The following is a 16,449-nucleotide window of genomic DNA, read 5'->3' on the forward strand; positions in this document are numbered from 1 at the left end:
GTGATGTCTGAAGTGGGTTTTGAAAGAAGTAATAGGCTTGCTGAGAAGGTAAGTAGGGGGAGAAAAGACACTGAAGGCAGAGGAAAATGTCTGTGCTTAGGCAATACATCTCAAATGTGCTCATGCATATGCATTCCCTTATTTAAATATAGTTCTATTCAGTAGGGAGGGGAATAATACTGTGCATTCTAACAAACTCCCAGGTGATACCTAAGCTATTCCTTTATGGAACACAGATAGGGGAAACAGCGTTCTAAGGAATAGACATAAAAGGACATGTTAGGTGGGGAACTTTAAGCTTGATCTTTGCTGGTAAATAATATGCTAAAGAATTAAGTGAGGACTGTCAAGAAAGAGAGGCATTGAATATGCTCTGTCAGTGAAATGGTGCCCAAATCATAAATGCCTCCACTTGAGAAACTGTCATGGGAAAGCAACTTAGCAAAAAAAATGTTAAAAGCCCTGTGAGGGTTAATGTCTCCTGCTGTTTCGCTACTAAAATGAGGCAGATCTTCATGTCCTTCTCAACTGCAGTTGTTCATCTAAAAACAAAGGAACATTACACTAAATATTACTACCAGTGTTTTAGCTGGCAAACTCCTGGTGTAGTTATTGGAGATGTCCACCCAAAAAATAAATACTATCATTTTAATTTGTAGAAGCAAATATATTGAAGAACCCTGAGAATAAGACAAATGCGACTTACATTTATAAAAGCTAATAAACATGTCCAGGGAGGGGCTTTTTTTCTTAACTTGGGGAGCTAGAGATAGTCTCTTTAAGGCTCTCCCTTTGTCAAACTTCTTTTCAATTCTTATTTTGTATCAGTAGGATCCACTTAAGAGCTAGCATCTCTGGAATCCATTGTGTTTCCTAATTTTCTCCATCTGGCTTTGTCAACTAATTTCCCCTTGCAGGCAGAGTAGTTTTAGAAAGTGAGAAGAATATTTGGAATTTGAAATCCTTAAGCTGGTAATTTGGTTTCCTATAATAGATAGTCTATAAGTGCTGTATTGAACAATTGATTGTTGGTTAATAAAATACCTAACCCCTTGCTATTCAAAGTGTGGCCAGGGACCAACAGCATTAACGTCATCTGGGAGCTTGTCAGGAGTGCAGAATCTCAGGTTCCTCCAAGACCTATTGAATGAGAATCCACCCTCTAGCCAGATGCTCAGGTGTTTCTCCAGTTTACTGAAGTTTTAGCCCCACCTCACATCTTGTTAAGTTGTGTTCTATTGATTTGCATAAGAGGACTCGAGAAGGGAAATTAAAGTGCCAAGTCCTGGCAGGTTCTTCATATGTGAACTCATGTAACCTTCACACTTCTCCTTAAAGTAGGTGTTGCTGTGCCTGTCTGTCAGATGATGAGGCTACAACTCAGAGATGAAAAGCATCTTTCTCAAGATCACATATTTAATAGTTGACAAGGCCAGGATTTGAATTTGGAGTTGACTCAGGAACTGTGGCATCTTTAGCCCATACCAGGCTTCCTCCCTACAAAAACAACAGTTGGAGCTGGCCATTTGAAAGCCATTTAGAGTTGGAGCTGGCCATTTGAAAGCCATTAAATTAAGTATTGATAATATTTATCCCATATTCCAGTTAAAAGTGAGCCCTCAGACAGTGATAAGGGCTCTGGTTCAATTAATTTGGGTAAAAGTTGACCTATAAAGAATCTTTATGCCTACCTCGGCTAACTCAAATCTCCTGGAATCCAAGAAAAAAGAATTTTATAAAGATGATGCTCCTTGGTCCTGAATTGGTTTTAAGTTATATTTAAGTTTGTCTTTGCTCCTAATGCTCTAAGCATATCTAAGGGGTATGCTTTGGACAATCACAGAAATTACCCAGCACATTGACCAGCCCACTTACCACAAAACCGAGAACTCAGATGTTGTAGATTTCTACCCTATTTCAAATGAGAACCTCAGTGTGATGGGAGACCAGTGCATTGCTTTGGGCCACTTGGAAGAGAAGAGCATGTTTCTTCTACTTAGACCCTTTACATCTACAACTTTCTCCTAATTGACTCTTCTTGTATTTTTCCTTTGAATCTTAGTTTTTCTCTGTAAAACTAGGTACCAACAGGACTGATACACAAATCCCAAGTGTCCATTTACTTTCCTTGCTAAATGTCACCTAGTTACCCAAGCCAGTCCTCAGAGTTGTGGTCTCCTCTATTTGTGTCATAGCTTATTTCGGGAGCTCTATCACTTTGCTATCTAATAGCCTTCAGCTACTTCTGTGATAGGGAACCAGTGTTCTACACCTAGATGAACTGGGAGGATCCCAAATGGCATCATTTTTTTTTTTAAAGATTTATTTATTCATACAGAACTGGGGTACAGGCCAGAGATGTGGAGGGTGAGAGGATTCACCAGAGACAGAGTGGGGAGCAGAACAGGCAGATCAACGAAGTACACTGCTGAGGGGAGCAGTGGGCGGGCCAGGAGAGGTCTGCCACGCCATGTGGTCACCTCCGGGGCAGGCAGGGATTGAACTCATGCGGAAGTGGCTTAGGCTTCTTAGTGCAGTGCTTTAACCCGCTGCGCCACCAGGGAGGGCCCCAAATGGCATCATTTTGAGGACACAGAGCAGCTCCTGCTACCCAAATAGTTCCTGTCTCAATCCCTCAAAGAAAAACTAATTATTATTATTATTATTATTAAGCAGTCATATTATTAAGCATTTACTGAATATTTATCTTTGCATTTCTTTTTTATTTATTTTTATAAGTTTATTGTTGCATCATTTTGTGCCCTTTTCCATCTCACTTGTAATCTCCATGAATTTACCATCACCAATTCATCCTTGTGCCATCACCATAGTTCTGTGTACTTCCCCTGACCCCATTTAAAAAATATATATATAATACTTTAATTTTACATATTTTTGTGCATTTTTCCATATCAGTTGCAATCTCCTTGGGTTTCCCATCACCAGATCACTCATGTGCCATCACCACAGTCCAGTGCATTTCCCTCCCCCAACTGTTTTTGATCCCATTCCCCACTCCACCCCCACAAACTGTCTCTCGTATATAACTGTTCATCATTATCATTATTTTCTCGCCTGTTCCGTTATATTCCTGCTATGAGTGAAACCATCTGATATTTTTCCTTTTCTTTCTGGCTTATTTCACTAAGCATGATCTTTTCCAGCTCCATCCATGTTGCTGCAAAAGACATGTGTTTCTTCTTTTTGGTTGCTGAGTAATATTCCATTGTGTATATATACCTCATCTTTTTAATTCAGTCCTCCATTTTTGGGCAGTTGGGCTGTTTCCCTGTCTTTCCAATTGCCTCCCCCTATTTTTTATCCCATTCCCCACTCCGCCCCCATAAAATGTCTCTGGTATCAGTCGTTCATTATTTTTATTTTTTCCCTCTGGTCCTTTATGCTCCTGCTATGAGTGTAACCATCCAGTGTTTTTCTTTTTCTTTCTGGCTTATTTCTAGTTTACTCTTTAGAAATCCCATGCATTTGAGTTGCAATGCTAATGTGATTTGGTGGCAAAGTTAGAATGCCTGGGTTCTGAACTCAAGAGGAGGTGTCCTTTGAATCATGATATGGTTACTGTTAGCTGTGCCTCCTTAGGCAGGCTGCCCACTCTTCTAGAAGTACCTTCTTTGGAGGGGTAGAGTCATGGAATATGGGCACCCACCCAGCACTGCGACCACCTTCCTTGTTCCTTTGATGTATTTATGAAAGCGACAGCTATTCCCACTTAGTTATCTGTTACTTCCCAGGTCTAATTTCCATTTGCCAGAGGAACCTGGAGCAACAGAGACCTCCAGCCCTTGGAAGAGAGAGGGGAGGATTAGTGAGCAGCAGAGCAAGTCTCAGAGGGGAATCTTAAAGATCCAAAGACCCTTCTGCCTGAATCCAGCCTGGAGAACTATGGCTGTCTCCATTTCCCAGATAAGGAAAAAAAGACCCAAGGAAACAAAAGAACATGTTCGATGTCCCCTAGCAACAACCCCTGAACCTTGGGCTGTGTATTTGTTCTGCTCTCTGTGTAGGACCCTGAAGGTTTACCTCTGTTTAAGGAATTACCTCTAGGTGCAGAGTCCAAGGAAGTGCATTTGCATGAATCACTCCAAAGGCAAAAAACAGGGGAACTCTTTCCTTTTTTGGCTTGTCTTGACTAATGACTTCCTCTCTGCCAAGCTTTTGTTCTGACTCAGATTCTAGAGGTGTCCTCTCACTTGCTTATAGACTTTCCAGACCTGTGCTGGAGAACAGAGACTGACCCATTCAAAGCCAAGGGAACTGCTTCTCTTAGTCATTTCAAAGCCATCGGTCATTTCAAAGATGTTCTTAAGCCTGTCCTTGCTCCTTAAATGTTATTTCCTTTCTAGAATGAATGAAGAGCAGATAGCTACCGTCTGTTTGTCAGTTCTGAGAGCTCTCTCCTACCTTCACAACCAAGGAGTGATTCACAGAGATATAAAGAGTGACTCCATCCTCCTGACCAGCGATGGCCGGGTAAGAATCACATTTGGCTCCTCCGTGGTTGACCTCGTCACTTCATCTGTCATGGCCATTATCCCCCAAGAACACTCCTCTTCGGTCTAATTTTCCTTAGTCACAGTTACTCACTGCCCTTCCCAGAAGGCTTCCAAAAAGGAAATTACCATTCTCTGTGTCATCCTGTTAGTCAGAATTGTTTGTGACCAGAATTTGATGGATAATTTTCTACCTCAATAATGAGAGTAGGAAGCAAGAGAAACTGGAAATTCCTTTTCTTTTTCTCCCTTGTTCTTATCTCCTGTTGGAGAAGAGACAATGACTTTTCTAGGCTGTGACCAGCTCACTTGTGTGGCTCTGTGGTCTGCAGATTCCTCAGCATTCCAGCAGGAAACAGTGACAAGTTCTGCAAGGGTAATTTGAAGAGAGTTTAATAAAGGTGTGGGCAGATGTGGTAGACTCATAAGGAGCAGTACGTGAGGATTAGTGCAGCAGTTTAGAAAGGAACACCACGCTTACCACCCCTGGTCTGAGTAGGCAAAGCACAACTGATCCCTGGAATCTGGAAATAGAGATTACTATGTGAGGAGGGGAGATAGTCTGGCAGGAAGGTCACTTCAGTGTAAGCCAGACCACAGCAAACCTTTAAGACAGGAACTGGGGGAATAAACACCCAATGCACTCTGCTCCTTCTTTCCAAACCCCTATCATTTCCTCCCTTCTCTCCATGAACTGAGCCCCGTCAAAAGCCGCCGTGCAGTCACACAGGTTGGCTCCCAGCACTTGGAGAAGAGAGGAGACTGGGTCTGGAAGGATAATCACATGATAGCCACCTTTACACATTCCTGCATTGCCCTTCTCTGCAACCTGCTCAAGGATTCTGTTGACACTCATCAATAAACCTCTCAGGCATGAATGGCTTGACATTCTAAAGAAGGTTTAGTTTCCTTAGGATGGGGTTCAAAGGCATAAATGTTCGCCATGTAGGTCCTCTTAACCTCCCTAACACTCACACTGGGATGAATGGAGCCAGTCCTCCCTTTGATGCACCTGTGTTTACAGCAACCTCAGCCGCATGGAAACGGCTCAGATCACATCGGAATCCACCCAGGAGTGCCTGAGGGCGGCCACAAAAAACTGCCTGACCACTTTGACTTATCTTTGTTTCAAGAACTTATAAAACTGTTGATGCTAGCTAGCTGCGTGTTGCTATTGATACCACTGCCTGCATCGCTTTGCCTGGGAACAGCCTTCGGCCTGTATAGTCTGCTCTTCCAGTACATGGCCAGCTAGAAATTCCAAGAACATAGTCCATGCTTCCCAGGAAGAGCCTAGAACAACTGGCAGGACCTAGTATATAAATACTCCAGTTCCCCCATCCTTGGCTGGAATAGCTCTGAAGCGCTAATCACCTGACCCTCCAGACTCCATCTACTGGATTACACTCCTTGTTCACAGTGGTAACAACACGGTGACCCTTGATGGCCTCCTTCCCTTCCCTGTTACGCTTCCCCACTTCACTACTGGTTGCATCTCACCAACAACTTTCACTGAGTTCTTGTCCTGGGGGGCTGCTTCTGGGGAGGGGATTTGGGGTTTGGATAGAAACTACAAAGTTTCCAGAAATACTGTTATGTGTTCATGCCCTCTCTCCCATAGAATTTTCAGTAAGCGTAAAGAATGGCTAAGAGGGCCTCCCTCGTGGCCTAAGAGAAAAGTCTCAGAGCTGTCATCACTATGGCCTGATGACAGACCCCCAGCCAGGGAGCTGACCCACAAAAGCTACCGCAGATTGTTCCCTGTCTCACCCACTGCTCCCATTAGCAGTGTATTCTGTCAATCTGCCTGTTGTGCTCCTCATTCTGTCTCTGGTGAATCCTCTCACCCTCGGCACCTCTAACCTGCACACCAGTTCTTCTAAGCAAAATAATATAATAACAATAAGTAAGGTGATCTCGACTGGCAACCAGAGCCTTCATAACTGTGCCTCTGACAGTCAGCAAAAGTCAGTATCTCTTTAACAAAGAGGGGATGTCCCATCCCTAATTTTGCATTAGCTCCACCTGGCCCAATTCATGTATTGCTATTTTTTTTTTTTTTGCCTCGTTTTCTTAGACAATTAGTGTTGCTGGTTTTCAAATAACTAGTATCTGATATATATTTTTTTTAAACCTTGAATATTATCTCCCAAATACTATTTTTTTTTAAAGGTTTATTTAGTGATGCTTACAGAACTGGGGTACAGGCCAAACGTGTGGTGGGTGAGAGGATTCACCAGAGACAGGGTGGGGAGCAGAACAGGCAGACTGACAAAGTACACTGCTGAGGGGAACAGCGGGTGGGTCAGGAGAGGTCTGCCATGCCATGCTGGATCGAACTCCCGCTGCAGTGGCTTCAGAGAGCCTCATAATATGGTGTTTTAACCCATCGCACCACCAGGGACAGTTCCCAAATGCTATTCTTAAAGAAGTAGAGACTTGGATGTGTTGAATAGCTTGCCTAGCTTAAATCCATGAAGACCTCTGACCCTCCTTCCTTTCTGGTGCTTTCCTAATGCAGGGCACATGGCATGAGGTCAGGAGACCCAGGGGTAGTCCACATCCCATACTGTTGTATAGTCTTGGGCAAGTTCTTTCTGCTCTCTTTCCCGTGCCAATGGTGAGGACCTGGCTAAGTTTGCTATGCCATTCTAGTTTGGCCACTCTGATGCCCTCCCTCCTTTTCCTCTGAGCATGACTGCTAAAGAAAAAGTCTTAAATTGGAGGAACCATCATTGATCTGGCCTTTCTATAGCATCTCTCACTTCATTTGTCCGTGGGCAATTACTCTCCAAGAGACAGCACCTCAAACGTTGGCGAGAATCAGAACCATGACAGAGTCTGGCAAAAAAAACAAATTCCTGGGCCCTACCCCTTGGAGATTCTACTCCAAGGAAGCTGGGTAGTACCCAGCTAGGTTGGTACGCAACCTAACAGATCCCGGGGATTGCTGATACTACCCATTTGAGAACCCTTTCCTTACAGGAAGCACCCAGAAACCTTCATTTTTTGCCTTAGCCAAGCCTGGAGTAAGAGTATGTGAAATTTACCAAGCAAAAGAATTCAATTCTGTTTTAAACCTGTAGCGACCTGGCGAGTACCTCCCTTGCATGTCTCCACAATCATCCCAGTCTTCCATACTTTTGTGGGGGTCCTGATTCCCAACTAGGACATGAGATGGAGAGCATCTCGGGTTTAAATAGCAGTTTGGTCTAAGCTCTAGCTTTGTGTCTGACCCCTGTGGAACAAGCTACAACTCCTTTTGGGGTGCAGGCAATGTACTAGCCCAATTCTCTTAATCTTACTGTGTGAGTGAGGCAAACATGGTTTCTCAAGCAGCCACTTAAGATTTAGAGTCTAGGTGATTTGCTCTTAAGATCTGCCTACAATGCTTTATTATATTCATTACTTGAGTTCTCATTATCTACTTGCAGATTTATTCAGATGACTGTTGTGTGCAATTATGTTCTTTTAGAAAATTGTCTCTTTTATGTACTTGGATGGGTAAAAAAAAAAAATCATGCAAAAGTACATCCACTCCTACAACAGAAGATCAGGCCTTGCCTCTAACTACTGAGTTACAATTTCTTATCTTATGTTTTGTCAGGGAGATCATTATTTGTCTGTCAGGTTTGGTTGGGTTTTTTTGCTTGTTCTTTAAGTCTGGAAAAAGAAAAGCACACTAGCGATATTGAAATAAAACTTCACCGATACAGAAAAGCTGGTATATTCACTTCTGTAACTGTTCAGGAGTCTTAAATTTACAGATAAACACAATGCACTGGCCAAATTTTTCTTCCTCTGCTTGCAGCAAGTATGCACTGCTACTCACTTGAGTCTCACTTGCCAGAACACTCTAAGGAACAATAATTCAAATATAAAGAAATTACTTATTTGAGTGTCTCATGATAATTAGAAACCTTTTGCAGTGTTTAGCAACAACGAAATGTAACCATTTGTACAAAATTCCTATTGAATTTAACAATTAATTTACATTTAAACATCATCTGTTATGGGTTGAGTTTTAATCTCTTGTGTGGGGCATATTTAAATATTGTTTGTTTCATAATTTTCATAAAAGTGTAAACAGCAGGAGCTTAAACACATACAAGTCAACCCCAGTGAACCCATGAGAGGTTATCCACTGAAATGGATCATACATTTCCAATAAGAGACTAACAAGTCTCCTTTCTCCAATATTTCCAAGGCCTGTTAATGAGGCTGTTTTGTTTGGAATTTGAAACTCACTTTACGTGTCTATGCCTTGCCACCAATATATTAAAATTATTAATTAATAACTCTTTTCCTTTTCAGATAAAGTTATCAGACTTTGGTTTTTGTGCTCAAGTTTCCAAAGAGGTGCCCAAGAGGAAATCATTGGTTGGCACTCCCTACTGGATGGCTCCTGAGGTGATTTCGAGGCTGCCTTACGGAACAGAGGTAAGAATGTGACCATATGTGACAGCAGCAGCCTCTTGCCAGGCTCTGGGTTGCAGTGGTTCTCATGTTGGTGACTACAGGGTACCAGGGTGACAGTGACTGACTCCATGTGTGACCCCCATCTACCAGAGGTCTCACACAGTAGATCAGGCAGCAGGGTCACTAGCCACAATGAAGACACCCCAACCGTGTTCAGCGACTACTTATGGAGTTCCCATAGTAGACACCAGGGGGAGTCACTGAGCCCATTGCCAGTCAATGGTGTCCAAAAATCCAGACAGGCCAGACTGAAGAGTGTCCAGAGACCTACTTGTGAACAAGCCAGATGAGAAAAATGGTCCGGGGTCAGAGGAAAGCGCCACAAAATAACTGTAATGCTCAGAGGAGTTTACAGTTTAAAATTAGGGCACAACTTCTATTTCTTCCAGAAAGGAAGTAGTCACTCATCAATGACTAAGCAGCTGAGCTTGGGTTTGTGAAAGTGGGAGACAGAGGGCGGAGGGAAGGCCTTCTAAGGAGGGAATAGTGTGAACAGAAGCTCAGAGTCATGCAACACTACAAGCGTGGAGGCGAGGACTTGACTTCTGCTGGGTGTAGCGTTTTTCTGCATAATTGGTGCAGATGGTGAGCCTAAGACCGGAGCCTGGGAGAGGCGGCATGGACCAGTGAGCTAGGACATTCGCACAAGTCAAGGCAGACCCTGCCCCCACCCTGCCCCTATCCTGCTCCCTCATTTGCTTGCCCTTGTATGAGTGCTCCTCTTGTTTTTCTCCCTGTGGTCCTGACAGCATGAATTCCATTGAAGGTCATTGCAAGAGTTATAACAGAATGCAACTAACCGATAAGAGGTGTAATGAGGCTATAAGGAAGCAGTGACTGTAACTGGGAATTTATAACCCAGCTATGGTTTCTCATTGTCCTGACTTCCCATTCTTTACTCAGAAAGAATTGCTTGTCATCGCTTCCTTTTCTCCTCACCATCCCCTAAAAATGGTTTTATAAAGCAGTTTTATGTGTGCTACTTCAAAATGATTAAACATAGAGGAGATAACCTCAAAGACGGGGGAAAGGACTATTTTTTAAAAATTTAAATTGATCATCAGAATATTTTTCGCATTATGCAACATAGCTTTTTAAAGTTTGTTATAACTATGTAAAAAACTTGTCTTATATATCTTTTACAGTGTAAATTCAGCTTTTTTCTCTGTATAATGTAAAACTTTAGATTTTATTTTGATCTGCCCTAATGAGCAGTTAACTACCCAAGTTAGCAGGATTTTTTCAAATAAGTTCTAAATTTCAGAATGTTAAGGTATTCATGTATTCCTAATTAATAGGGCTTCATTGATGTTCCTTTAAAAAGCAAATGAAGACTATTTGCAAAAATTTGGCCCCTGAACAGTTCAGCCTGTACATCTGCATTGTCATTTTGAGAGGTTACCAATACCAAATTAATACATGAATCTATTAATACATGAATCTGCATCCCAACATTTCAGTCTTCTCCTCCCTGAAATAACCAATAAGTTGTGCCTGGCAGGTGGACATCTGGTCCCTCGGGATCATGGTGATAGAAATGATCGATGGCGAGCCCCCCTACTTCAACGAGCCCCCACTCCAGGCGATGCGGAGGATCCGGGACAGTTTGCCACCAAGAGTGAAAGACCTACACAAGGTAAGAAGCAGCATCTGTTGCTAAAGTCAAAAATCACTCTTGGCCTTTTCTACTTCTCTATAGTTTTAAAGATGGTCATGTAACTTCCAGGAGTAGGTTCTGTCTGGTCTGTGTGCATGGAGTTGGGAATTAATTAACCTCTCAAATTCAAATTTCTGTGCTTCTTGTTCACTCACTGGGAAGTCACTAAGGCTCTCCATCTCTGATGTTCATCTGTAAGAAGAGCACAGTCAATCTCTCCCTTGGGGTATTGTCAAGAAGAGTGAGTAATCAGGTGCAACACTCAACACTCCCTCCCGGAGAATCTATGACATGCTGGGAGTTGTTCTAATGCTGGGGTTTTCACAGGGCAAGATCCCAGGCTTCCTTATTCTCATAAGCTTTCCTTCTAGTTAGGGAGGCAGATAATAATCTGTAAACAATTTCAGAAGGCAGAATATACTATTAAGAAAACCTAGCGCTGTATATTACAGAAATGTGCAGGAGAGAGATCTGGGAGTCTCTTGAAGAGTGAGGAAGTCCTTTCATCAGAAGGATCATCTCTCTGAGCTAGAATACAGTAAAAAGGAGTAAGACATGCAAAGATCTGGGAGAAAAAGTGACCAAGGCAGAAGGTAGAGCAGTGCAAGTTCCCTAAGCCAAGAAGCAAGGTTCATGTCATGGGAGAAAAGTGAGCAAGTAGAAGAGTTAATGTGTGTCAGAGAGGAGGCAAGGCTAGACCGCCAGGGCAATGAAGGGCGTGATTAAGGATTTGTGTGGGCTCCTTTTTCATTTCCAAGAATACCAAGTAGAATCAAAGGGAAAAAATGCCACGTAGAATTAAAGGGAAAAAAATGTATAGCAGAGGTCTGTTTTCTAAGAGCAGAGTACCTGCTAAGTTAAAGAATCACAATAGGGCCTCTCTGGTGGCACAAGGAGTTAAACTGCAGCACTAGGAAGCTCTCTGCAGCCAAAGCACCATAACTTCAAGTCCCCACCAGGGAGCTGACCCGCATGGCCCAGCAGACCTTTCCTGTGTCACCCACTGCTCCCTTCAGCAGTGTATTTCAGTGGATCCACCTATTCTGCTCCCCGCTCTGTGTGTGGTGAATCCTCTCACCACCCCTGCACCTCTGGCCTGTACCCCAGCTCTTGTATGTATAAGTAAATAAAATAAGTCTTTAAAAAATACAATGGGGGCCCTCCCTGGTGGTGCAGCGGATTAAAGCACAGCACTGAGAATCTAAAAGCCGCTTCTGCATGAGTTCGATTCCTGCCTGTCCCAGAGGTGACCACATGGCGCGGCAGACCTCTCCTGGCCCACCCGCTGCTCCCCTCAGCAGTGTACTTTGTCGATCTGTCTGTTCTGTTCCCTACTCTGTCTCTGGTGAAGCCTCTCACCACCCCTGAGCCTCTGGCCTGTACCCCAGTTCTGTATGCACAAATAAATAAATCTTTAAAAAAATACAATAGAACATATACTGAATGTGAATATTGGCACTTGAATGACTGTAAGATAAACCTCAAGAATTAAATAAGAAGAAATTTAAAAAAAAAAAACACTGTTAGAGAACTTTAGAGAAGCTTGTTTCTCTTCAAGAGGAGATTTTGCAGGACCTGGAGAGGCACTGTTGTTAGAGAAATAAAGTGCTCCATGTTTATACCTCACTTCATCCAACCTGTGTGCTCAGAACCATACATAATAAGCACCTATAATAGCTGTTCTTACTGCTACTATTGCAACTGCTACATTTTTATGAAAAAAAAAATTCTGTTTCATTGTCATTTGCTCCTTTCAAACTTAAAGATGGTTAAGAAAATAACATGTGTTATGAAAGACATTACTTTTGTATCTCTAACATCTCTCCCCTCAAAATGACTTTCTAGGATTTGATGTTGCTAGAATGAGTTCCCAGAAAATAGCTGGGAGACCCCATTAGGGGGAACTGGGTGGAGGGTCTATTTTCATCCTCAGGATATCTTCTGTTTCCCCAGGTTTCTTCATTGCTCCGGGGATTTCTGGACCTGATGTTGGTGAGGGAACCCTCTCAAAGAGCCACAGCCCAGGAACTCCTCGGACATCCGTTCTTGAAACTGGCTGGTCCACCATCTTGCATTGTTCCCCTCATGAGACAATACAGGCATCACTGAGCACAGGATTCATGCAGGTGGCAAAGCTAGATGAAGACAGGAGTATAATTCAGGAGAACATGAGGAAACCACAGAACATACAAACGACCAGCTGATTGGTGGGACAGTGTGATGACCAGCAGGGTTTAACAGACCAGGGCATCTTCTTGTGTCTTAAACAGGCATCTCTCCACTGACAGCTGGTGTGATCATTTGAAACACGGCTTTAGTAAGTCATTATTGTATTTTTCAGCCCTTCATCCAGCAAATCAGAAGGACTCAGTACAAACTCCGTTATGATATATCCTAGCCACATGCAGGGTAACGCATAGGATTTTCTATATTGAAAGAATACTTTTCTGGCAAAAAAAAAAAAAAAAAAGAAAAAAAAGAAAGGAAAACAAAAAGCACTTTTTTCTTAATGGTAGCAGTGTAATGTATTTTGCAATGAATTTGTAATTTTTCTGTACAATAGTTTTGATAATTTATAGTACTTTGATGTCATGTAGCCATTGTATCAGTTGAAGTAATAACTTGTTTACTAGCAAGAGTTTGAACAAAGCCTTTCCTACTTTTTTATCCCTTTCAGAGAACCAACACTTCTTTAGGAACTTTGAATACTGAATGACTCAATCACCGTCAGCTTTAGTAGAATCTCTTTCTTATCTTAACAAGTGTCTTATGTGATGGAAGAAGAATTAAGAGTGATGGTGATGGTGGTGCCCATTTCATTTGTCCAACCAAAAAGAAGTCAGTTGGAGCCACAATTTACCACCAAACTATTCCTTGGGGTAAAGCTAGATATTTGGGGGGGGGGACATCACATATTCCCTCAAGGCTACTAATAGCAGACATTTCTTGCTTAGCAGGATGTTTCTTCCCCGTGCCCTCTGTCAGGGGCTACAATGTCCCACCTGTGGCCAAGTCTTCCTCCCAAGGAACAATGTGATCATTGGACTTAATTCCCCAAGTTGAGTATTTCAGTCCAGGCTGTGAGATTCCAGTCTCACAGAGGGAAAGGAGAGAGAACGGGCAAGACGTTTGGTTTCATTTGTCACTGTTTTTAAGACTCCGTATGCTAGCACACCAAACTCTTGTCTGTATTTACCTTCGTACTACAGTATTAATCGCTATTGTTCATGTTCGTGCTGGAAGTCTGAACTTACACTAGAGGATGGATTAGGAAAAGAGGGTATTTGAGCAGTTATGATCTGACTTCAGTTGTGACCATGTTATAATGTGTTTTTGACATAGGAGAGTTGTGCTGCTGTCTAGATCTTCTTGAATGTTGATAAAAATGAATGACTACTACAATACATTTTGTGTTGCTTGTTGGATGAATTTGCATGTTAACTGTAGGTCAATATAGATTTGCCTTTAAAACTCTGAAAGAGCTACATAGTCATCATTAGTTTCTATTAATTATGCATCAGACAAAAGCCATTTGTTACCAAACTAGAAAACCAGAGACTTTTCTTAATGACTTCATACTCTGTATCAAAAATGAATTTAAATTTGTGTAAGTGCTCTGGTTGCTCTAAGCATAATTAAGAATTTTTTCTAATTAATAGTTTACTAATTATTTATTATAGTTAAAAAGGAATAAAAGGCATAAAATGACCTTCTACTGATTATTTTCAGTTTTCCCCCAAACTGGAAATGCCTCACCATAAATAGGATCTGTAATTTTGTTTCATAAAACACAACAAAGTAATGCTTTATGTAAAATATTAAAATATTAATATAAATATGTAAGAATAAATACAATCTAAAGTCAGAAAACGGCAGTCCTAAAAATTCGTGGAGCAGATATAATCAGGACTATGTAGAAGTAGAAAGAAAAAAAGTAAATCTTTTTTAAATCAGAACAAATATTAAAGACCATTACAGAAAATAGTGAATTTTGAATTCCAAAAATTTTCGACAGTGTAATGGAAATTTTTCTGTAATTTTCTTATCACTGGGTATTTTTTTAAGTATTCATTGAGTTAACCCAAAGTTGACTGTAGCTTAAAAGATTTTGTGAGCACTAACTATTGGCAGAAACTGCACTTGCAAATAAAAATAAATGTTTGCCTTTTTCCCATCGTGTTACTGGAAACTCTAGTGATTTCCTGAATTTGTTTTCTTGAGGACCCAGAATGGTTTGCTGATGATTTGTGACGTCTTCCAGCTTACAGAAGGTGTGAGGTGAGCTCCCAGGTCATCTGGAAGAGAGTGTTAGGCCTCTTTTCTTCTTTGGTTGACAGGCAGATCCACCACGTACACTGCTGAGGGGAGCAGTGGGCAATACAGGAGAAATCTGAGGTCTGCCAGCCATATGGAGGATGGATCACCTTGTGGGGGAGGGGGTGGGGAAGAGGGAGGGAAGGGGAGAGAAGGGGGACAGACCTCACACTTTAGCTGAAGCATCAGCTCCAAGCCTTCACCAGGGAGGGGCCATCCCTATCTTTCAACAGCATACCAAGGATGGCCCTCAGGTCTTTCAACAACAGCTGACTACAGCCAGCTGAGATGCAGGAAACTTCCTTCCCCACTGTTCTCCAAAGAAAGGCATGGGCTATGAGTTAGCACAGCAGCCTTTGATTTGGGGGAGAGATTTAGAAGAGAGGAAAAGATTCAAACACTATCTGTTGCTGCTACTTCGATCTACCTTTTTCTCTGATATAAATTCAGTTCAAGCAAAGGATAAGGGAGCTATTTTGAATTAGAATGAAACTGATTTTTTAATGGATTAGAAAAATAGAATGAAACTGAGCTATGTTTGTGTTCCCCAAACCATTAGCCACTAGAAGAACATAGTCAGTAGCAATTACTGGGAAAATAGAATAATTCCATAAAAGGGGTTCAAACCCCTTGATCAAACTGGTCAAGTGAAGGGCACTGTGCCATCAGAGACAGCAATGAGACTCCTGGCAGAGAAAAGATCAATTTGGTCTGAAGCAGGTACAAAATGTACAAGTGGGTGCAGTGACGTGATGTGATACAAATACAAATTGTGCAGGAAATCAGTCAACTTGAGTCTTGAAATGTGAGCATTTTGAGTTGTCTTTGCAAATCAAATGAATGCACTACTTTAGTGTTTCCAAAAGCAAATCTAAGACAAACACTTAAATAAAAATTATTTACTTGGGAGGAGGGTGAGCCCATAAATTTCCACATGGCAGAATGAATGAAGAAATGAGACAATAAATGGGAGAAAGCTTTAAAAAAAAAAAAAAAGGTGGCTTAATAAATGGATAAATGGGTTACTATTGGCAACGTGAGCTCAGTCCTACTGGAGACCTGAGAGAAACACTCAGAATGGCCCATACTGGGATGAAGATGCCGGGGCATTTACCATCTCCTGTGCCTCAGTCATTAAGACTTGTCCTACAGCACTGACTCAACTTGCTTTTCATCCAGAACTTCAGTAAAGTTTGTGACTGACAAGGAGAGAGGCCCAGGAAGTCACTGGCATCCACAGAAACCATCAATACACACCCTCCTGGTGAGTGCAGGGAATGAGGCCCCTGGGGTCCTGAAGACAGCTCCTATGAAACCAGAGGTAATGAAGGACAAAAAGACTTGATATAGTTTATGAGGTTCTGACTTCTGGATCAAATATACTGTGCTAAAAGCAAAGCGATTCATTATCCTAAAAGGTTTGTTCACATAAGATATGTTTAGATTTTCAAAATAGATGACTGTATCAAGAAGTGTGGTACATAGCCA

The 16,449-nt window shown here is 41.9% G+C and overlaps 1 protein-coding gene across 1 annotated transcript in view; it reads left to right on the forward strand.

Annotated features, from left to right (window-relative positions):
• PAK7 (p21 protein (Cdc42/Rac)-activated kinase 7) overlaps positions 1 to 14,816 on the forward strand; it is a 231,725-nt gene extending 216,909 nt beyond the window's left edge. Inside the window, exons 7-10 of the mRNA XM_004687173.1 lie at positions 4,365 to 4,491; positions 8,826 to 8,951; positions 10,492 to 10,626; positions 12,601 to 14,816. Of these exons, the coding sequence (XP_004687230.1) occupies positions 4,365 to 4,491; positions 8,826 to 8,951; positions 10,492 to 10,626; positions 12,601 to 12,756 (544 nt within the window). The 3' untranslated portion in view covers positions 12,757 to 14,816. The remainder of the gene's footprint in view (positions 1 to 4,364; positions 4,492 to 8,825; positions 8,952 to 10,491; positions 10,627 to 12,600) is intronic.
• Positions 14,817 to 16,449: the final 1,633 nt, after the last annotated feature.

Source organism: Condylura cristata, unplaced genomic scaffold (assembly GCF_000260355.1).
Source record: "Condylura cristata isolate star-nosed mole 26May11 unplaced genomic scaffold, ConCri1.0 scaffold00022, whole genome shotgun sequence".
NCBI lineage: Eukaryota > Metazoa > Chordata > Mammalia > Eulipotyphla > Talpidae > Condylura > Condylura cristata.